This window comes from Sarcophilus harrisii, chromosome 1 (assembly GCF_902635505.1).
Source record: "Sarcophilus harrisii chromosome 1, mSarHar1.11, whole genome shotgun sequence".
Lineage (NCBI taxonomy): Eukaryota > Metazoa > Chordata > Mammalia > Dasyuromorphia > Dasyuridae > Sarcophilus > Sarcophilus harrisii.
Genome location: NC_045426.1, coordinates 161,036,434 through 161,060,812, shown reverse-complemented (window position 1 = coordinate 161,060,812; position 24,379 = coordinate 161,036,434). Strand labels below are relative to the sequence as shown.

Sequence of the window (24,379 nt, the reverse complement as noted above, 5' to 3'; positions counted from 1 at the left end):
CCTCAGCTGGAAATCCCATAATTTGGATATTCTTAGCTTTAATGGTTGTCAGCCATTCTAGAGTGGGCTGATGTTTTTCTTTTTTAATTGGTTTTTCTCACTCTTAGGTTATAGCAATAATAAATTCATGAATAAATTCATGAATAAAACTTTTCACCAAGACACAATGAGCTGGATTGGATCATATATATGGAGCTAAAAAGAATTTTAGAAATCTTATAGTTAACCCGTCCTGATTTTACAGATAGAGAAACTGAGACCCAGAGAGATTATGGGATTTTCTGGTTAGTAAGCAGCAGAGTTAAGATTTGAACTTGTGTCTTCTCTCTGTCCTTAGAATGTATTTATACTTCTTAGATTTCCTAGCTTCCTTCAAGGCTCTGCTTATTCTACAAAGAGCATTTTTAAGCATCCACTAAAATGTTAAGCACTTTGGGGTTATATAGATCAAACCACCTCTACAGAGGTAAACTTCAAATTCCTCCTCATTTTCTGACTGATACAAAGTCAAAATCTCCACCTGTCATTTGAATTTAACTCTTACAAGTATCTTGACACAGGCTAATATATCAGCTGTCCTTTCCCCCTGACAGCTGAACTGCTCAGTCCAATTCCCTCAAATCAAAACAAAATAGGAGCCTTCTCAACTGAATTTTAAGCTGTTTAAGAGCAAGAACCATATTGTGCACAATGTTTTACTCCTCCATTCCCCCCCACTCCCCCCAGCATTTACAGGGCAACTTTTATAAAACTATTAGCAGGCAAGGAAGGCAGCCCACTGAGCTGGGTCAGAAGTTAGCTCTCAACAGTGACTCTAGCTCTGCTGTCGCCCATGCTGTGTGGCTTTAGTCCTGAGCATGTGAGACAGCCTAGGCTGCTTCTGGAGGAGGCAGCGAGTGTAGAGATGTGATGGGTGATGTGGTGGATGAGTGCTGCTGCAGGAATGAAATCCGTCTTTCTCTTGATGTCTGTAAGTTCCTCTTGTGCAACAAGCATTCTTCTAGAGACTGGGGCATTTTACATTCCAGGTCATGCTGTAGAAGTGCTTGAGTTCTCTGACACAAAGAACAAATTTGTCTCACAAAGTCATTGCAGTCTGCGTACTGGACAGCTCCCTCTCCTGTAAGACATGACCCTGTCAGATGTGGCTGCAAGGTCTGACAACTGTATATTCTCAGTAATTGCTGATTGATCAGTAATAAAATAACTATAGTTACTAATTTCCTTTCTTTTCCTCTTAAAGAGGTTAATGATAATATTTTTGGCAGTCCTGTTACATTTTCTTAGCAATCAACAATCATTTATATGGGTATTATATGTCAGTTAATATATTTGGTACTGGGAATATAAAGGCAAAAAATAAACACTCTGTCTTCAATTCTATTTGGGAAGACAATATGTAAATGTATTTTGGAAGCACAGTCATTTGCTGCTGAGTTGATTAAAGCTGGAAATTTTATTTGAACTGGTTGGCTTTGAAAGAGATTGTTGTTGTTCGGTCATTTTTTCAGTTATGTCCACCTCTTTGTAACTATATTTGGGATTTTCTTGGCAAAGACACTGGAATGGTTTGTTATTTTCCTCTGCAATGTAGGAGATTTAGAAAGTCGGAAAAGTAGAAGTGAGAAGGGAATGTTTTCCAGGGATGGGAGACAACTATACAAAGGCATGGGGACAGAAAACGGTGTAGCATATATGAAGAACAGTAAGAACGTCAGATTCAGTAGTCCTTAGAGGATATGAAAGGCTACAACATATAATTATCCTAGAAAGGTAAGATGGAATCAGATTGGAAAAGGATTTAAATGTCAAACAGAATTTTCTATTCCATCCTAGACATAATAGGAAACCACTGGTGTTTATTAATCAAAGAAGTGATAGAGTCAGACATGTACTTTAGGAAGATCTATTTAGCAGCTTTATGGATTGGAGTGGGGAGGGATTTGAGGGAGGATAACTAGGAGGCTACTACAATAGTCTAAGCAAGAGATGATGAAGGCTTGTACTAGGGTAGGGGCAGTGTGAGAGCAGAGAAATGAATGTTGGGAAAAAAGTTGTGAAGGTAAACTTGACTAGATTGGATATCAGAGGTGAGGGAGAGTGAGGAGTAAGAGATGATTCTGAAATTGTGAATCTGCATGACTAGGAAAGTGGTAGCCCCCTCAACAGAAACAGAGATGTTAGGAAGAAAGGATGGTTTTAGAGGAAATTTAAATTTTGTTTTGGGCTTGTTGAGTTCGAGATCACTATGGGATCCCACTGGGAAATACTTTTTTTCTGAGCTCTCAGAAAATGAAACTAGAGAGACCATAAAAAATGCAGCTACACAGGAAAACAATCCTTCCTGATCTAGATAGATTTACAGGTCACACAGAGATACACAAAGAGCAATGCTACACAAATTATTCTCAGAAATTATGAAAATATTGACTAAATTTCTTTCATGAGACAAATAATGTCCCAATAAGATCTCAACTAGAAAGAGATAAAGCAAAGAGGGAGAATTAAAGACTCATATCTCTAATTAATATTAATGCAAAAATAAACATTTTTTCTTTAAATACAAAAATTAAAAAAACCCAAAATAGTTAAGACAATCAGGGTTAAGTGATAATATTTTTTTTCCTCTGGGACTAAGTACTTGTATAATTATTATTTCACCTGCATGTTGTTATTGTAGAGCTAAATAGGGATATCAGATTAGGCTGGTTCCTGATTAAATGTTGTTTTTAAAAGTTAGAGTTTTGCAGAGCTATAATAGGGTACAATGATCACAGAAGGATCCTGAAATTTGGAGTGCAAATATTTTAAACAATAATTTTAAAATAATTGCTCTTTTTATTTTTAGTTTTCTCTGTTTGCATTTTGATTTCCTGATTAGGCCATGTCCTTTGACATTATTTGGTTGATTTGAAGATGAGTTGAGGTTGTTGCTGGTCCTTGGCATTAAAATTTGCAATTGCTAGCCAGCATTTCTAAAGATGCAAAGGTGGCAGGCAGAACTAGAAAAGAATACGGGACAAAACTATCTCCTTTTGATTGTTCCTTACTAATTTGTTTGGGTCTGCCTTCTTTGTTTTATGACATTAATATTCAGGCATAGGGATCGGATCAGTGATTTTATTTATTGTAAGGAGTTTGCTCAGGATCACACAGCCAGATGTGTCAGAGAGAGGGCTTGGAGCCATTCTGTCAGGCTTCTACTTAATTACTATCCAAAGGATTATCAAACAATGTTACCCCATTGTGACATATTTCAAGATATTAATTTCTATAAAAATATGTATGGGAATGATCTATATACACACTGAAGATATCCTGGATGAAAACATGAGAATAGAACATATAGGTATGGGTTTTTTTTTTTTTGCAAATTATTCTCTGGAGCAGATCAGTATTTAAAATTTTACACATGAGTCACATGAGACATTAAGACATAGAGAAAGTAAAAAATCTATTTTTGTCTATTTTTTTTTGTTAATTACCTCCCAAAATCACTTCACCTGATAGATGTAAGTGCCATCTTAAAAGTTCATGTGAAATGAGGTACTTCCTCGTATATATTAAAATCCTTTAAGATTCCATGACAAATTCAAAGATGAAGACAACTTTATTCAAGACTCTATTAATCAACAACAAAGGAGATCTTGGCTCATTGAGGGAGATGTAAATTCACTAAAGATGTTACCAGGATGTCCTGTCCAGTTTCAAACGGATGTCTCTTGATGGCAAAGTTGTCTAGATGTTCAAGTTCATGGATGATGTTGTGCTGATTAATATAAGCTCCTTGAGGGCAGGTTCTGTTTCATATTTGTTTTTGAATCCCCAGAGCCTATGTATGGGATATAGGATGTGTCATATGGGAGGCATTTTTAAAATGTAGACTGAATGATTGATTGATAGTATTAAGTCTTGGGACATCCTTAGTGAAAATCATGTCTTCTTGAAAAAGTGCACAATGGAAAAAAATGAAAACTGTGGTTTTGGCAACTATTTGGTTAGGCCATCATTGAATTAGCCCATCAGTACATTGATCTTGGACAGCTATTGTAAATGATCAATGAGCTGAGTTTAATAAGAACAGATAACAATCCCATAAAGGTGCTTTCTCTCTCCCTCTCCCCCTTCTTCTCCCCCTTCCTCTTCTTTCCTTCCCTCTTTCCTTCCCCTTCTCCCTCCTCTTCTACCCCCTCCTCTTCTCCCATCTCCCCCCTCTTTCTACCTTTCTCTCCTCTCCCCCACATACATATACAGTAGTGCATAATATAATATAATGATATAATAATTAGAATATAATAAGAGAAAAAGAAGCACAAAGTGATGTGTGATATTTAACTGGAAGTTAAATGCAAGAGGTAGCTTTTTAATTGAGTCCTAAAGGATAGGTAAGATTCTAAAAGATAAAGCTAAGTGGAGAGGATCAGTGAAGATATCTCTAGCACAAAGCAGAGTGTGGCTAAAGGAATGGAAATGGAAAAGCATTATATGTATACAACAAACATCGAGTATTCCATTTTGGCTAAAATGTTGCCAATATGAAAGGAAGTGGTATGAATTAAGAAGACTGTGGGAAGTTATGAGGTTGTAGAGGACCTTGAATACTAGGACAAATATTTAGAATTTTGTTTTGGAACAATTGGAGGCCTTTAAGTAGAGGAACCTGTGATTTGAGTTGCCAATAAGAAACACTGTTTGGGCAGCAAAAACAGGCTGAATTGTTGTACGTAGAGATTAGAGCTTTAAAAAAAAGATTAGTGAGGAGATAGTTGTAAGTGAGTGGTACTGAGGGTTTAAAATGGAATAGATAGTCATAAGCCAGTTAGAAAGCTATTACACTAGTAGAATTGGGGGGATCTTGAAAATGATGGGACTTTACATACTAGTTGATATAGAAAGTTAGAGAAAGGGGAGAGTCAAAGATAACATTTAAACCTGGCAATCAAAGCCTTCTCTAACCTGGTCCCTTTATTTTTCTGGCTTCTCTCATTCATATATACTTTTAGCAAGCCATATTGAACAAGCTCAGAGTATGGTATGAAGCTGAGTCTGTTGTGTGGATTAAGTAGGTAAAAACTTCCAGAGTTTCAAGCAGGGATGGGAAACCAGGCAAATGATTCTATTTCTATAGGTTTGTGAGGAGGAAATTATTCTTAAAGAAGGTTATTCTAGCATTTGTATGCAGAATGGAGTAGAAAAGCCAAAGACTGGAGGAGGGCAAGGGGAATGGGCAGGTTATATGATCAGGGCACTAGGTTTAGTAGTCACTGAGTAATGACTAGCATTGCCACTTGCTACCTTGGTAACTTTGAACCAAGTTTCCCTTTCTTTGAGCCAATATTTCCCCCATAAAAAGAAATGGCAGCTTGGATAAGATGATCTCTAAAACTTGTTAACTCTAAATCTATGATTGAATGAGCCTATGATCTATGAAATTATTTCAGTTATCTGGATATCACAAAGTCCTGAAAAAGGAATCAAGACCTTAGTGATGGATTGGTTGTGGGGGATGAACAAGAAAGAGGAAACAAAAAGGAGTTGAGTATGTGTAGACTGGGTCAATTTAACAGGAGAAATAGTTAAAAATGGTTAAAAAACAAAATAATTTTTTTAATTCCTTGTGTTGACAATTGACACTTTTGCCCTAGCAATTCAATTCAGTCTCCATTAGCTGTAAATTTTGGTCCCAAAGCTTAAGCTATCTTCATTTGGTCAGAGGAATGAGCTCTGATTACTTCAGGTTAGTCCTTGGAGAAGATCAAAAAGAATTTGGACAGATGGTAGAAAAAGCTTGCCAACAGACACCCATGAATTTTATTTTCTCCCTTCCATTTGTGGGCATCCTTCAATGATATCTGGGTTATGGATTACCTTTTATATCACCAAAAAGTACCTCCTCCTCGTCATTCTCAGAAACTAAACCTGTGAGCAAAACATAGAAGAGCCACCCCAAACGAGAACTTATGCTGAAAATAGAACAAGAGAACAAGCATCCTGATTCCTCCTCCTAAATGTACAGGACTATGACTGTAAGAATCAGTCCTCAGTGATAGTCCCTAGTGATAGGAATAAGTTAGAATGGTGACAATGGGCAAGTAGATTAAGTTATAACAAAATATGTTAGTGAACTATAAGTTATAGTTTTGAGGTCCCCTCCAACCCTGGAATTCTGTGATTCTGAGTAGCCAGTACAAGAGGAAGTAGAGAAATTCTTTTGGCCTTCTCCTATGGGAGACTACACTAAAACAAGTTTTGCATTTAATTGCTTCTAGAGTGAGCTTAAATTTAGCACCTTGATTTTTTTGAAGTATTTTTCTTTATGAGGTTTCTTTTCTAGATATAGTGTAGTTCCTTGAAGAAGCAGAGTCTTGAGTAAGTCCAGGCTTTCAGGCTGTGAATGAGAAAAGTAGATTTAGGGTCAATGGAAAGGTAAACATTTACCTGCAAGGTCACAAATAGTGCACATTAGAAATTTGAGACAAACTGGCCATTTCAGTGGGAGGTGAATGTGAAAAGAAAGAATGGTTCAGTACTAGCAGGGTAGCCTGAGAAATGATAGAACTAGTACTGGGATGTAGCTCTTTATTCTGAACCTTCGGTTTCCTAAGAAGAGAAAACTGTAGAGTTTCTTCCATCTCAGAGATTTTCTTGATACCTAATAATAGCATTTAAGACACTATTCTATGTTTAAAACTATTTTATTATAAAGTACTATGGGAACACAAAACACACTGGGGTAGGGGGAAGAAGTAAGATATAATAAGCAATGAAAACTGGAATATTTTTACCCTTTGTAATGGTTCTTAGAGTTAACACAAACTCAGAACTAGCTATAGTATATTCACTTCTTGTTTGTTTCCTCCTGCTAAATTTTATTCTTTTTCCTTGTTAAAGTATTGATATATTTTGTTTTGACACAACAGGCAATGCCCAGCAAATGCTGGAACAAATCCTAGAACAAAGTACACTCTTTGAAAAAGTTCATTGATTGTTGACAGGAGGGATGTGAATTTTTTAACACCATGGCACTAACATTGTTGTATTTGATCAGAGTTTATTTTCCTTTGCATGTTGACATTAATTTATACTGGTACTTATTGTGCCTGTTATTCCCTTGGCTCTGTTTTATTTACTCTGCCTTTTCCTAGAAGCCTTCCCATGTTTCTTTGAATTCTTCATATTTATTTTTTTTACAGGGCAGATGAAATCAATCATCAAATGAAAGATGTAGAATCAGAAGAGAAGAGGCCCTAGGACAGAGCTTTTAGGGACATTCATAATTAGTGGGAAAGAGGTGGATTTTGAAATAACAAAGGAGACTGTAGATTTTGTAAAAACAGGGGAGGAGAGAATTGGGAGACAATTGTGACATGGAAGCTGAAGAAAGAAAAATAAAGTATACATGAAGTGGGGAAGTAGTGTTGAAAGCTATAGAAAGATCAAAGAGAACAGGGACTGAATAAATGCTATTGGATTGATAAATTATGAGATTTTAGAAAGAAGAAGACATATGACATATCATAAAGTAAAATAGGAGGTAGGGAAGCAAGGGAGATGGGGTGTTCAAAGATGACTTTGAAATTCTGAAGTTAGATGACTGGAAGAGGAATTGAAAGAAAAAAAGAAAACAAAAGACAGGGGGACTGATTTAGTGAGGAAGATGAATTTGATTTCAAATATGTTGAGTGATAGGCATACTGATTTTGTTCTATCCATTATTATATATATTATATAATATCTTTAAAGATTATGGTCCCAAATTTTGAATTCAGTTCATTCCAATATTTTACATACTTGCCCATTTTTGATCATCTTAAAAGTAAAATATATGTGTTGTATTGGTGTTTTGTTATCTATCTTTAGGCATATCAGATTCTTCCTTTTATATTTTAATTTCATAAAAGTGGATCAATAGTGGTGTGATATTTTTATTATTCTTGTCATTATTCCAGGTTAACAGACCAGAATGAAGAGGACAAGACTAAGCAGGAATGTATTATATCTGATCCCTCCTTTTCAATGGTTACAGTTCAACGTGAAGATAGTGGGATAACCTGGGAGACCAGCTCGAGTAGGTCCTCCACTCCCTGGGCCTCAGAAACTAGTTTAACTTCTGATATGTATAGTATGGAAGGGTCAACAGTAAGTTCTCCTCCAGGGAACATTTCTTTTATCTTGGATGAAGGTAAAAAGGTTCGGAAAAGAACCCGTAAGTCATCATCAAAACATGGCTCCCCAGCTTTGCGTCGGAAAGGAGGTAAAAAGAGACACTCCTTGGAAGGGCAAACGGATGTCCCAACAAATGCAAAAGACAAAACTTCAATTTCAGATGGAAAATCAGAACAAGAAAAGTCATCTTTTGGTACTTATGATAAAACTAGAAAAAAGAAGACTGTCTCAAACACACCCCCTATCACTGGGGCAATATACAAAGAATACAAGCCATTAGTATTAAGACCAGTTTACATAGGAACAGTACAATATAAAATTAAAATGTTCAATTCGGTGAAAGAAGAAATAATTCCCTTACAATTTTATGGAACATTGCCAAAGGGTTATGTAATTAAGGAAATCAATTACAGAAAGGGGAAAGATGCATCTATTACTTTAGAACCAGATGCAAATCAAGACTCTAGCGTATTTTCCAAAGCAAGCAAATCAGTGACCCAAAATATAGAGAGTAACAAAGAAAAGCAGCTTTCTCCACCCTGGAGAGAAGCAATATCTAAAGAGTCCAGGCCAATGCCATCATTTCTTAAGGATACAGAAAAATCAAAGGAAATTAATTCATTTTCACCACCAAATACAGTTGCCGCATCTGGGCTTAAACATACTGTTTCCTCATATTCTAGTAATGAAATTATGGAGCCTCAGAGTCTCACCTCATTAGATTCAGCAATTCCAGTTGAAGAAACACCAATGAATGAAATACAAATTGATTCTTCAGATGCTGCAACCTCAGAATTGATGTCACCCAAAATGGTAAAGGAAGATTTGAAAGCTGAAACACAAGAAACCGTAGTTTTACTACCCACATTTTCAACCTCACCATCTTTTGTGGATGAGGTTGGAGAAGAAGAAAGAGAATCTGATTTATTGGCAACTGATGCTACATCTATTTCTAAGAATCTCATTTCAACTAAGGCAGAACAGGAAACCTTTGAGTCCGATGCACCAGTCACTGCAGCGTGTGCCCCAGATTCTTTGGATACAAAGGTAGAAAACTTGGGGCTGTCTTCCCTAGAAAAAGAAGAACCAGTTTCTCCAACTGGCGAATGGGAGATGGAAGAGACCAAACCTGAACCCCCAGCCTTGAGAGAAATGAAAGAGGAAGAAGGGGATATTTCCTTACCAATAACTTCAGGGCCAGAACTTGAATCCTCATATGTATCTGAAGAAGAGATCATTGAAATTGATTATCCAGAAAGTTTATCTCCCTCTGAAAATGCCATCCTATCTCCTTTGGTTCATGAAGGGGAGAGAGAAGAAGCTGAACCTGACTTACCACTATTGGCCACATCTACTTCTGAAAATGTGGCTTTATTAGAGAAAGAGAGAGAAGATATTGGGCCTATTTCTCCAGATTCAGACTTTGCATCTGAGTTTTCAAGTTTATCATATTCAACCCATGAACTAGAGGAAAAAGAAATGAAGCCAGTTTCTCCACCAGCTGCATTGTCACCATCTGAATATGAAATTTTGTCAGAGGAAGAGACCGTGCCTTGTTCCCCAGAGTTCACATCTGTATCTGAGTATTCCGCAACATCTCCTACTGCAGAAGAGGATAGTATCGGGTACCAGTCCCCTATACATTTAGCATCGACATCTGAAGCCACCATCTTCTCAGAAGAAGAGACTCTAGAGAGTGAGCGTTACACACCAGATTCTACATCTGCTTCTGAATATTCAATTCCCCCATATGCAGCACAGGAATTACAGAAAGAAGAAACTGGTCAACGGACTCCCCTGAGTTCTATAGCTACAGCTGAACATATGATTATATCAGAAGAAGAAAAAGATGACATTGGACCCTATTCTCCAGATTCAGCATTTGTCTCTGAATACTCAGTTTCACCTCATCCAGTTCGAGAATCAGAGAAAGAAGAATCTGAACGGGATTATCCAATACATGCAACATCCCCTTCAGAACATGCTATTTTCAATGAAGAAGAGAATGAAGAGATTGAGCCTTTTTCACCAGACTCAGCCTCTGACTTTTCAGTCCCTTATACAACACCTGAACAAGAGAAAAGAGCCGATGAACCGAGTTCATTGGAAACTTCCATGTCTGTTTCGGAATATTCTATTTTTTCAGAAGCAGAGAAGGAAGAAATGGAGCCTGAGATCCAAGCAGCTACAATGCCTGTCCCCGAGCAAACCATTTTGTCACAGAAACAAAAGGTCCAACATTCCTCTTCGCTTCCTGAACAGTTGAAGCCGCCACCTTCAGCAGCTGAAGTAGACAAGGAAGAAGCCAAGTCCGACTCTCAAACAGATGCCATGTCTGTATCTGAATATCTTATTTTGTCCCAGAAGCAAAAAATTGAAAGTGCCTCTAAGGTACTTGAGTCTGAACACTCTGAACTTCCATCTTCAACTGATGAAAGAGAAAAGGAAGAAATCAGACCTGATTCATCAATACCTGCCTTCATGAAGGCAGGCTCATCTGAGAAAGAAAAAGTCAAGTCAGTTTTGCCACAAACTTCTGAAACTGAATCTCAAGAGTCAATTGTACCAAAATCAACTCAAGAAGAAAAGAAAGAATTGGGGGTGGAACCTCCACCTGCTCAAAAAGTGGCATCTGAACATTCAACTTTTTCGAAAGTAAGCAAGGAAGAAATCACGTCCAGCTCCCAGGTTACTCCACCTGAACACCCAGCTTCAATGTTGCATAAAGAAATGGAGTCCCATTCACCAAGGGCCCCAGACTATGTGATGGAACCTTCAGTTGCACCTGGGAAGGCAGGGGAGAAAGTAGCATCTGATTCTATGTCAATTGAGAAACCTGTGCCTCAGCAGGAAATTTCACTAAAAAATAAGGAAAACTTGAAAGACAGCCAACAGGCAAAATCTTTAGCTGGATTTGAAATTTCACAAGCAGAGACAAAGGAAAAAGTTAGGCAAGACAAAGAACAAGCAGCCATACCTAAATCCCAGCATCTGGTTTCATCTAAATCAGAGAAAGAGGAAACTCCACATCTCCCTGAACTGAAATTGTCATCATTGTCAGAAGAAAATAAAAAAGAAATTGGTCTTGATTCTCCACAAGCCACAGCATCAGAACTGAAACCTTCACTTTTGCTCAAAACGGTAAAGGAAGAAATCCAATCAGATTCACCACTTCCCACAACATCTGTGTCTGATGCAGTCTTATCAAAAGCAAGCAAAGAAGAGCTGAAAGTCTCATCATTGTCAGAAGAAAATAAAAAAGAAATTGGGCTTGATTCTCCACAAACCACAGCATCAGAACTTAAACCTTCACTTTTGCCCAAAACGGTAAAGGAAGAAATCCAATTAGATTCACCACTTCCCACAACATCTGTGTCTGATGCAGTCTTATCAAAAGCAAGCAAGGAAGAGCTGAAAGTCTCATCATTGTTAGAAGAAAATAAAAAAGGAATTGGGCTTGATTCTCCACAAGTCACAGCATCAGAACTGAAACCTTCACTTTTGCCCAAAACGGTAAAGGAAGAAATCCAATCAGATTCACCACTTCCCACAACATCTGTGTCTGATGCAGTCTTATCAAAAGCAAGCAAGGAAGAGCTGAAAGTCTCATCATTGTCAGAAGAAAATAAAAAAGAAATTGGGCTTGATTCTCCACAAGCCACAGCATCAGAACTGAAACCTTCACTTTTGCTCAAAACGGTAAAGGAAGAAATCCAATCAGATTCACCACTTCCCACAACATCTGTGTCTGATGCAGTTTATCAAAAAGGAAGAGCTGAAAGTCTTATCATTGTCGAAGAAAATAAAAGAAATCTTGATTTCCAGCCAAGCATCAGAACTGAAACCTTCACCTCAAAATAAAGGAAGAAACCAAAGATTCACCACTTCACAACATCTGTGTCTGATGTCTTATCAGCAAGCAAGGAAGAGCTGAAAGTCTCATCATTGTCAGAAGAAAATAAAAAAGAAATTGGGCTTGATTCTCCACAAGCCACAGCATCAGAACTGAAACCTTCACTTTTGCCCAAAACAGTAAAGGAAGAAATCCAATCAGAGTCACCACTTCCCACAACATCTGTGTCTGATGCAATCTTATCAAAAGCAAGCAAGGAAGAGATGAAAGTCTTATCATTGTCAGAAGAAAATAAAAAAGGAATTGGGCTTGATTCTCCACAAGCCACAGCATCAGAACTGAAACCTTCACTTTTGCCCAAAATGGTAAAGGAAGAAATCCAATTAGAGTCACCACTTCTCACAACATCTGTGTCTGATGCAGTCTTATCAAAAGCAAGCAAGGAAGAGCTGAAAGTCTCATCATTGTCAGAAGAAAATAAAAAAGAAATTGGGCTTGATTCTCCACAAGCCACAGCATCAGAACTGAAACCTTCACTTTTGCCCAAAACGGTAAAGGAAGAAATCCAATCAGATTCACCACTTCCCACAACATCTGTGTCTGATGCAGTCTTATCAAAAGCAAGCAAGGAAGAGCTGAAAGTCTCATCATTGTCAGAAGAAAATAAAAAAGAAATTGGGCTTGATTCTCCACAAGCCACAGCATCAGAACTGAAACCTTCACTTTTGCCCAAAACGGTAAAGGAAGAAATCCAATCAGATTCACCACTTCCCACAACATCTGTATCTGATGCAGTCTTATCAAAAGCAAGCAAGGAAGAACTGAAAGTCTCATCATTGTCAGAAGAAAATAAAAAAGAAATTGGGCTTGATTCTCCAGAAGCCACAGCATCAGAACTGAAACCCTCACTTTTGTCCAAAACGGTAAAGGAAGAAATCCAATCAGATTCACCACTTCCCACAACATCTGTGTCTGATGCAGTCTTATCAAAAGCAAGCAAGGAAGAACTGAAAGTCTCATCATTGTCAGAAGAAAATAAAAAAGAAATTGGTCTTGATTCTCCACAAGCCACAGCATCAGAACTGAAACCTTCACTTTTGCCCAAAACGGTAAAGGAAGAAATCCAATCAGATTCACCACTTCCCACAACATCTGTGTCTGATGCAGTCTTATCAAAAGCAAGCAAGGAAGAACTGAAAGTCTCATCATTGTCAGAAGAAAATAAAAAAGAAATTGGTCTTGATTCTCCACAAGCCACAGCATCAGAACTGAAACCTTCACTTTTGCCCAAAACGGTAAAGGAAGAAATCCAATCAGATTCACCACTTCCCACAACATCTGTGTCTGATGCAGTCTTATCAAAAGCAAGCAAGGAAGAGCTGAAAGTCTCATCATTGTCAGAAGAAAATAAAAAAGAAATTGGTCTTGATTCTCCACAAGCCACAGCATCAGAACTGAAACCTTCACTTTTGCCCAAATCGGTAAAGGAAGAAATCCAGTCAGATTCACCACTTCCCACAACATCTGTATCTGATGCAGTCTTATCAGAAGAAAAAGTAGATCTCAGTTCTTTACCAACAGACCATTTGGTTCTAAATGAGAACCTATTTGAAATAGGTTCACCTATTGAAATAGCAGCAGCCAAGGTTCCAGTCTGGTCAGAAGTAGATAATGAAGTGAATTTACATGCACCTTCAAGTGCAAGGGATTCAGCAGAGCATGCAGTCTTGCCAGAAGTGCTAAAAGAAGAGGAAAAGCCTGAGTCACCAATACCTGAGCATTCATTTCTTTCAAAGGTAGGAAATGATCAAGGTGTCCCACCTCTGACAGTTCCTGCAGTTGAACGTTCAACTTTGTCAGAGAAGCAAGCCTCTGAATCATCCACTCCAGCATCAATGACTGAAAGTACAGTTCCACCATACATGGCTGTTGAAATGGAGAAAAAATATGCAAAAGTTCCTTTATCAAAGACTGTAATATCAGTATCAGATCAAAGAGTTACTTCACAAGAAAAGGAAGAAATAAAATCCCCCCTGAATGAATTGGAAACTTTGGGGATAGAAGACTTATCCATGAAATCAATCACTCCTACAGGTGAGAGGAGTAGACAGGAACCTGGAATGTTGATGTCAGATAAAAGTTATTTGCTGTCAGAAAAGCCAACTGTTCCTTCATCAATGGAACCTGCACTGGAATTATCAGGGGTTATGGCAGAGCTGTCACAAGGTTTAGTGAGTGAAAATGGACACAGGGATGCAAAACAGGAAATCTCTCTCATATCAGCAACAGGAAGCTCAGTGCTAGAAAGGGCAAAGTCAGAGGCTAAGATCAAGGAAGAAGGGAAGCAAGTTTCGGCTGTTTTGGCTGAGGTGGTCAATGTGGTGTCAGATCAATCAGTAGCTTCTTTTGTTGAAAAAGAAAATCCAGAACCTCAGCAAGATAATTTTTCATTAAAAGAGTTATTAGAAGAATCAAAAGACTTGGTAGCCTCTAATGAAGGAAAGAAACAAAAAGGTCATCCTTTGACTTTTGTAGGAAATTTGGTCCCACAAGGCACAGGGGATATTTTGACCAAAACAAATGAAAATGATGTCCAAACACCTTCATTCCTTATGTCTCAAAACATACCTGAACCATCCAAGATGGCCTCTTTTGATCTTTCTGAGGAACAAGCAAGACAAAAATCTATGCTTTGCCCAGATGATATTGTTAATTTATCTGACTCATCAATAAGCAGTCCCTTGGTTGATCAAAAGGATATTGCTATGAAGTTACCCTCATTTGCAGAAGCAAATTTGCCTTTGGAAGAGTCAAAATCTATTGTGACAGTTGAGCCTAGAGATGTTAAAGATGCAAAAGAGTCCCTCTCTTTGCAAAAAGAAGGAATTTGGCTGCAAAAAGAGCAGAGTCAAGAGCAGACTAGACCTGACAAGGAAAGAGTGCTGGAGTCAGGGCAACTGTATTCTTCTGCCACAGATGGAAGACCACTGGGACAGTTAATGTCTGTTTCACCCGAGAAGAAACAAACTTTTGAACATATAAAACAAGAAAACATTTACCCAGCTGAAGAACCTGATTTATCAGCACAGATACCAACATCTCCTCTGGGTAGACCCGAGGATCATAGAGAGAAACTGACAACTCAGACCTACTTTTCTCCAGAAATACAAATGGCTGAAAAGCCAAGAAGTACAGTTGTAGTTGAAAAAGCAGGTAGACCTGAAGTTAATGAGAGGCAGTTCTCTCCATTAGTGGCTCCTGAAAGTGTGATACCTGAAAAGTTAAGCACTGAAGATATCCAGGAAAAATTCACACCAACCTCAGAAAGTGCCACTAAGATGCAAATGCAAGTCTCTGGAGACCACATAAAGGAGAAGGTAAAACCTGCAATTATTCCTTCTTCAGTCAAAGCAACCAGTGGTCTGGCAGAAGATTCAATAACTGTCTTAAGTAGTGAAAAAGAAGATCTGAGAAGTACACCATATTCTTCCACAGAGAAAAGGCTCTTGGAAGAATCAAAAACAGACACTTCGAAGGTTGCAAAAACTGCTGATGAAGTCCAGCAGACAAAATCAGAGAAACCTAAGTCTGAGGTCAAAATTTTAATGCAAGAAAAACCAAAGCTTTCCCTAATTCAATCTGGGGAAATAACTGCAGCACTGGATTCCCCAGAATTAATTAACAAAGTACCCAAGCAGGCTGAAACTGCTCCCCCAAGTACTGCCACTGATGGTAAAGCCAAAAAAGGAGTTTCATCTTTCACTTCGTGGATGGCCAGTCTGTTTTTTGGAGCAAGTGCTCCAGAAAAGGATGTTAATGAAAAAGAAGCTCTGCCAAGCCCTGCTGCAGACACATCTGTGTTGGAAGGGGAGGTTAAAATGACAGTTCCAGCTATCCCTGATGACTTTAATGAAGCTGAGAAACCAGCACTGTCTCCTTTATCAGTGTCAGGACTTTTGCCTGAGAAAGAACCTCAAACCATTTTAATTAAAGCCAGTGAAGAAAGGGAGCAGAAAGAAACACCATTATCTTTACCTAACCAAGTAGATAAGGAGTCATCCAAATTGACTGCCTTAAGAGTTGAAAAGATGTCACTACAAACTCATCATTTATCAGAGTCATCATTACCAGGGGCAGAATCTAGAACTGCCTTAACAGAATCTGGAAAACCAAGACAGCTCAAAGAAGACTTTATGTTTTTATCTGCCATGGAAGAGGATGAAAGCCAACAACTATCATTTGCTAAAGCAGATTTGTTTAGGGAACCACAGAGTGCTTCAGTGGGCCCCACAGAAAGGAACAAAGAAGAAAGTTATCAGTCTCCTTTGGCAAAGAAAGAAAAGTTAATTTTGGAAAGATCTGATGCTATCACAGTCAGTCCTGAGGAGGAAGGTGAACAAAAAGGAAGTATTACAGATTTATCTCTAGGTGAAAATAATCAAAGAACTCAGCTTCCCTCAGCAGGGAGAACCAATTTTGCTTCTGAAGAATCAGGAATCACCTGTGGTATTTCTCATGATGAAACTGAAAATCTGAAAAATCAAACATATTCTTTGGCTAAAGCAAAATCTGGAGAATCACAAATGATGTTGTCAGTAGCTCACCCAGAAATCAAGGAAACAAAAACAGTAGGAATTCAGCCAACTTCTTTAAGGGAGAAGGATTCATTGGAAGAAAAGACTAAGACATTAATTCCAACTAGTCCCAGTCACCGGGTTGAAGTAGACCAGGAAAACATTTGTGCTTTACCTGATATGGAAAGTCTGAGGTCTAAAGTACCAAGTCATAGTGAAGAAAAGGAACAACACTTGCTTTTCTCTGATACACCACATGCTATGGTTGAGCCTTCAAAAGAGATTTTATCTGATATTACCAAGGAAAGCAAGAAGCAAGAGTCACAACCTGAATTTGGTAGACTAGTGTCCAGAGAATCTAAAACTCTAGATAGTCCCTTTGATGAATCAAGGAGTTTAGCTCAATTACCTTCTTCTCCAGAAGCAATTTTCTCACCTATGAAATCACCAAATGTGATTTCAGTATCTTCTCCAGAAGTTAATAAATCGGAAATTTCATCACCAGAACTAACTGGAGCAGGTCAGACTTATCAAGCCAAAGATGGTGCACCACATTCACCTGTGCCATCTACTTTTGTCTCAAAACAAGTTTCTGATTTTCAGACAAAGGCAATGGAAGATTTTCAGGTAGATAAACCATACCCATCAGCAGTTCATGATTCTAATGAAGTTACATGTGATATGACATCAACTAGTCGTAAAGAAATTTCTTCCAGTGAAAGCCTAATGAAGGAATCTGAAAATCTTTTTGTAAAAGATGGAGCATTTGCAGTTCCCATGGTGACCAGCAAACCCCCTGGCCTTACAGAAGATCAAAAAAATGCATTTAGCATCATCTCTGAAGGTTGTGAGATATTGAACATTCATGCTCCTGCTTTTATTTCATCAGTTGATGAGGAGGAGTGTGAAAAAATGCGGGATAAATTAGAGTACTTGGAAGAAAAGACTTCACAAAGCATTCAACCCTTACATGATGGCAGTGAGGTGACTGAAGGCCATGAAGTTTTGAGAAATGAGTCCCTTGCAGGTGACTCAGATGTAGATATATCCCTGGGAAAGGGAAAGATACAAGAGAAAACTCACCCAGCAGAAGAGGACGTTTCCACTGACTCAGATGTGCCCTTCAATTATGATACAATGCCCAGTGAGGTGGATTATTTTGAAAAATATACTCTGATTGATTATAACATCTCCAAAGAGCCACTAAAAAAGGAATCTTTTCAAAAGCAAGATGTTGAAGGAGAACCCCAAAAGAAAATTCCTGAAGAAACTACCTCTTTCCCAGAAAGTTCAGCAGATAAGACTCTGGAATGTGAGTTTGATTTGATGAAATTAGATGAAAGCTTTTATGGAATGGAAAAAGAGGATGGCAAAGTTTCTTATAAAGAATCTCAGTCATCTTTACCTACCCTCAAATCAACTGACAGTGAAACTCCAAGGGATGTAAACAGAGATGTGAACTCAAAGTCCCCTGGAATGCTCTTGTTCAGTGCAGAAGAAGGAGTATTGTCCCGAAAGCAACTATTTTCTATGGAAGTTAAAGCTATTAACCCAGAACTGCTGGAGGAACAACCAGCACTAGCATTTTTATATAAGGATCTATACGAAGAAGCAGCTGGGGACAAAAAGAAGGAAGATGAGACCATCTCTGATAAGGAAAGCCTGAAGTCTGATGGCTCATTTCCAAGCAGACATTCTGATGCTGAAGAAGAAACCGGAATGTATTTTGAAAAGTACATTCTCAAAGATGAAATTCTACACGATGCATCTGGATATCAGAAAGACCAGAGCCGACCTCTGGAAGAAATACCAGTTGATAAAAATGACTCATGTCAAATAAAAGCTGGAAAAGGAGAAGTCTGGGGGAGGTTTGGAACTATTTTGGGGGAGAAAAGCATAGAGGAGGAACAAAGAGCTATGTTTGGTGAAGAGGAATTACGAAGTAGTGTGGAAAACCATAAAGATAAAGAGCTACAGGGAAAAGTGCCCATCACTGAGGAAGTCCAGTTGGCTTCTCAGAAAATAAGTTACGCAGTGCCCTTTCAAGACACACATTACATTTTGGAGAGGGTAGATGAACCTGTTGACCAGGCTAATGAAGAAGAAAATGCTAGTCCTGAGGTAAGTCAGCATTTCCCTGTGGAAGTGTCTTACCCAGAAGAAGAATCCATGTCAGGTGCAACAGCTGCTCCAGAACGCCTGCAAGTGGAACCTCAAGGATTTGTACTTCCTGAAATGATGGAGTCAAGAGCCTGCAGCAGCCCTGTTCAAGATGAATATGAGTTTGCAGAATTAATGAGTTATGGAGAGGCTGCTCGAGAGAATCTCTTATCAGATGACATGTTCTCAGAATCCACGCCTGAAGATGTCCTGTCCCAAGGCAGGGAGTCTTTTGAGCTTGTTGGAGAAAATGCTGAATTTATGAAGGAAGAAGAAGAACAAAGTAGGTCTGTTCCACAGAAGGATTTGGGATCTGAGGTTGTAGAGCCAGAGCGACCATTGGCCGAGGCAGAAGATGCACAGAAAGAAGCAAAAAAATCCCAGATCGACACATATTGCTACACATGTAAATGCCCTATTTCTGCAATTGATAAGATATTTGGGGAACACAAAGACCATGAAGTTGCGGCACTTGACACAGCTATTGATGTGGTCAAGGTAAATATTGTCTTAAATTTTTATGGCTAGATTATACAAAATATTCAAAATACATGCTTCTTTTGGGAGGTTTCAGAAGTGACCTTTATCTTTGATTCCTTACATTATTTAAATTGAAAAGGACCTAAAAACAAAGGATTTCTCTATTTTCTGCTTAACCTTCATGCAGTGGTATGCATGAATCGTACTGGCATGAGGAAAGAAGTAAAATGATTTCAAATTCAAATAAAATGCACTTTAAAGGGCACTGCTAAATAATTCTCAGGCTCATTTTGATTCAGCATTTTAACACATTGGAAGCTTGAATATGCATGCGTTCCCTACCAAATTTGCCCTTATCAACTTGCCCAACATTGGTCTATGTCTCTGTAATTTGAGTTGAGCTGAAGTAGCTTACCTGGCACATTCTTAGACATCAATCTTGATGTATTAGCATCAGAGCTTAAGACAATATGCTCCCTCCTCTTCCAGGCTGACACTTGATTCTCTTAATTAATGATTACTGTGGCTTCAGTAAAGGGAGTGTGGAGCAATTGGGTTTCATAGCTAATCCCAAGAAGTTAGTTTAGAATTATGTTGTCTCAGTCATTAAAACTTATCCTAAATAATTGACATTCAAAATTTTAATTGCCAAAAAGGAGGAGGGGTGCACTCAGAGTTAGTTTTTGTGCTTAGTACAAAATAAACCTCATTGGGGGCAAATAGCAGAAATTGTGTCTTTGAATATATTAAAAATATCTGGGGGCTATTTTATGCATTTTTATTGTGTTAATTTCTAAATGTATTCTTCCTCCTTCCCATACTCAGTGAATCATTCTTTCTAATAAAGAATGAAAAAACGAGAGAAAAAAAGCAATTCAGCAAAATTACCTAACACAAAGACTAACTATATATGATGTTCCAAATCCATACTCCTCCACTTTTGAGAGAGGGAGGTGGATTTTATAATTTTTTCTTTAAGCTCAAGTTTGGTTATAATAATTCCACAATATTCATTTTTATCATATACATTTTTTAAGCTGAGACACCAGCAGTCTTAGGCAGAAATACCAAGATTTGCTAGTGATAGCATCACAAGATACAGGAAAAGAGTAGATGGGAACTGGAGGGGATAGACTCAGGTGTAAATCTTAGGGGGATAAAAGAGAAAGTGGACTGTTTAGTAGCTTCCTATTTTAACTAGCTCTTTTCACTAACTAAATGCTAATTTCTATTTTCTTTAATCTGCTGAAGAACTTTTAAATGCTTTTAATTCCTTCTAAAATTATGGCTTTGAGAAAAAGCTCACATGGTCCCTTGTGATATGCCTTGTGGCTAATTTCTGCTTTTTTCACTAATTTATTTTTCTGGTCCTGTTGTAACAGGTATGAAAATAGAAAAGTGAAAGGGAGGAAACTCAAGCAAAGACAGGAAAGCCCACTTAATTTTCATCAACCAATCTGTAAAGATTAAGAATTGACCAGCAAATTTTAAATAATAATAATCAGATTATTTTAAAAAATGTTTTTACATATTCATAGTTCTAAAATTCTTGGTGGTCTCTATGTAGAAATTCTTAATAACTCAAGATCTAATTATCTAATTTGTGAATTATTTTACTTTCTCCAGGGTCCTTCTTCTAGTTGTTTTCCTTGAGATAATTTCAGTGATCATTAGAATTTTAATCAGACTATGATCAATGAATAAAATGAAAACGATTCAGTTCCATTTTGCTACTCATTAGTGTCAATAAAAGAATTATTAAGGGAGAAATTGTAATTATGGTGGGAGCTATTGGTTAAAATGTTTTAACTATATGCTTCTTGTCCCTCACTCAAGATGGCAGAGTTGAATTTGGTCTCCTCTCTAGTATTTGAGGGAGAAAGAACTGAAAACTGTAGAAGTGCTGGACTTTAAGAATACCTCAAAAAACTAAGTTGTATCAGTGTATTTTTTTTTTTGCCTGTAGGCAAAGAAAATAGAGCTAGGATAAAAACAATTTTAAAATAAAATTATAATTATGTCAATTGACATGTCTGGTCTTTCTAATGTCAAAACAAGATCATATCTCTTGAGAAGGTCATGTCTAACAGATGACAAATTTTATCCCTTCCCTTCTCTTTCTTTTGCATATTATAAAAAAAAGCTTTCAAAAATTATTATTTTCCATGAAATAAATGTATAAGCCTAAATGTTGGTAACTAAAAAATATTACCAAGATTATTTCGTCAAATATTATATAGTATCTTTATTTTTTAAATTTTAGATTCAATTAGGGGAATTTCTAGACAATTTAAAAGAAAAGTCTTTGAAGATTGAAGCCTTTGTTACTGAGATTGAATCATTCTTCAATACTATTGAGGTGAGTTACCACATTTTATTTCCTATTAAGTTTCTCTTGTAAAGAATCTAATTTATTCAAGTAATAAAGTCCTTCCCAAAGGAATTGAATTGTTTTTGTTTGTGTTTTGGTCATAGTTGGTTTATTTTTGCCTTTAGAAATGAAATGTCTCTAAAATCTTCTCTCTGTGAAATTAGTGAGACCATTGTAAGTAAGGAGAGTAGGACCAAAGTTTTCAAAACAATAGTTCCTTCTCACCTGACAGTTTCCAAAGTCAGGTTGGGAGAGTCATTAGGTGAACAAGACACTGTCAACTGAAAAGCCATTTATTCACAAAACTATACATATATGTATATGCATACATTCACACACACACACAAAGGATAGATTGGAGAAAATCTCAGAGAGAAGGTGCTAATGTTCTTGCAGAAGGAAAGCCAAGGAAGCCAGAAGACTGGTAAGGATGAAGAAATGGAGATGAGCTGGACTAAAACTCACCTATGGCAGGGCAGAGTTAATAGCAGCAAACAACTTTGTGTTTCTAGCTACCAGTTCCTTCCTATTTACCCAAAGTCCATTGTCAATCTAGGAAGTAAGCTCCTTTAAGGCAGGCACTTTTTTGGTGCTTTTAGATATTTTCAGCACTTAGCATATTTATTTTCACATAAAAGATGTATAATGACTGCTCCCTGAATTGATGAATCAATAAATAAGTCAATGAGTAAGGGACTCATGATGGAAATGGCAAAATGCGGGAGATTCAGGGCTCTTAGAAAAGGCTTTTTCACTGATGACTAGCACTATTAGTTTGATCAAGTATCTGAATGAATCAGAGAAAAGCATTGTCACACCTGAAGTATTATGTAGAATCACCTTCTCACTAAGGAGAATATATGAGTATAGCAAACTATTCTATATTTCTATATAGAATTATTTCTATATAGATCAGTGGTTCTCAAAGTATGGTCTAGAGAACCCTGGGGATCTCTGAAACCCTTTTAGAGGGTCTACAAATTCAAAAATAGTTTTTATTTCCAATATGGTAAATGTCTATAAATATAACCCAGATAAACAAAAACGCTTTGGCGATATCCTCAATAATTTTTAATAGAATAAAGATACTGAAAATAAAAGTTTGAGAACCACTGATATAAATACAAAGGCTTAGCCAACCAGTAAAAGGTTTTTCCTGAATATGGTGAAGACAGTCATAGAACTTTTAAGAGGTTCAATCCTATGTCTTTTGGGTACATATGAATGTCTTTTTGGTACTTTAATGACTGAACTCTTTCACACATAATCTAAAATAGATTCCCCTTATGTTGTTTTGCTTTTTAAAAAAAAATTAAACCTCTGATTTCATTGGAATAGAGCTCTCACAATGGGAAACATCTTTTAGCAATGCAAATCAGTGCCTGCTAAGCAATTTGAGAGTTATTTGACACAGAGTAGTTAAGTAACCTACCCAGAGTCACAGTCACCATGTGTTACAGAATTTGAACCTATTTATTTCTGAATCCAAGAATAGATCTCAGCCAACTACACCTTGCTGCTCCTCTAAAGTTGTGCTTCAATAATTAGTAAGTAAGCTTAGTAAGATTTCAGTATGTTGGAAGTTTCCTCATCCTTAGCCCCATTCCTATTAACCTACTAATATTTATATTCTCCTTTATATATTTAGAAAAATAAAATTCTCATGCTAGACTTATCTCCTTTATGTATTGAGAAAAATGAAATTCTATAATGGAAAAAAAATGCAAATGAAAGTGGCCCAGCTGTACCAGATCTAAAACTATATTATAAAGCAGCGGTCATCAAAAGCATTTGGTACTAGTTAAGAAATAGGGTAGTCAATCAGCAGTATAGGTTAGGTTCACAGGATAAAATAGTCAATGACTATAGTAATCTAGTGTTGGATAAATCCAAAGACCCCAGCTTTGGGGATAAAAACTCACTATTTGACAAAAACTGCTGGGAAAATTGGAAACTAATATGGCAGAAACTAGGCAATGATTCACACATAACACTGATAAGGTCGAAATGGGTTCATGATAAAGACATAAAGAATGTCATTATAAACAAATTAGAAGAATGTAGGATAGTTTACCTCTCAGATCTGTGGAAGAAGAAGGAATTTGTGGCCAAAGAAGAATTAGAGATCATTATTGATCACAAAACCGATAATTTTGAATATGTTAAGTTAAAAAGTTTTTGTACAAACAAAACTAATGCAGACAAGATCAGAAGGGAAGCAATAAACTGGGAAAATATTTTTGCATTCAAAGGTTCTTATAAAGGCCTCATTTCTAAAATATATAGAAAATTGACTCATTTATATGAATTCACGCCATTCTCCAAGTGATAAGTGGTCAAAGGATATGAATAGACAACTTTCAGGTGAAGAAATTGAAACCATTTGTAGTCATATGAAAAGGTGCTCTAAATTATTATTGATCAGAGAAATGCAAATTAAGACAACTCTGAGATTCCACTACACATCTCTCAGATTGGCTAAGATGACAGGAAAAGATAATGATGAATGTTGGAGGGGATACGGGAAAACTGGAACATTGATATATTGTTGATGGAGTTGTGAAATGATCTAACTGTTCTGAGCAATTTGGAACTATATCCAAAGAGTTGTCAAACTGTGCATACCCTTTGACCTAGCAGTGTTTCTACTGGGCTTATATCCCAAAGAAATCTTAAAGGAGGGAAAGGGACCCACATGTGCAAGAATGTTCATGACAGGCTTCTTTGTAGTGGCCAGAAACTGGAAACTGAGTGGATGCTCATTAGTTGGAGAAT

At 37.3% G+C, this 24,379-nt stretch overlaps 1 protein-coding gene across 2 annotated transcripts in view; it reads left to right on the top strand.

Annotated features, from left to right (window-relative positions):
* The window catches only part of CMYA5 (cardiomyopathy associated 5), a 107,378-nt gene that overhangs the window by 24,087 nt on the left and 58,912 nt on the right, over positions 1–24,379 (top strand). The window contains exons 2-4 of one of the 2 annotated variants that reach the window (XM_031966016.1): positions 7,950–11,923; positions 12,815–19,251; positions 21,497–21,592. In XM_031966016.1, coding sequence (XP_031821876.1) covers positions 7,950–11,923; positions 12,815–19,251; positions 21,497–21,592 — 10,507 coding nt within the window. Of the gene's footprint in view, positions 1–7,949; positions 11,924–12,442; positions 19,252–21,496; positions 21,593–24,379 lie in introns of both variants that reach the window. The other variant, XM_031966013.1, reaches the window with a different exon arrangement.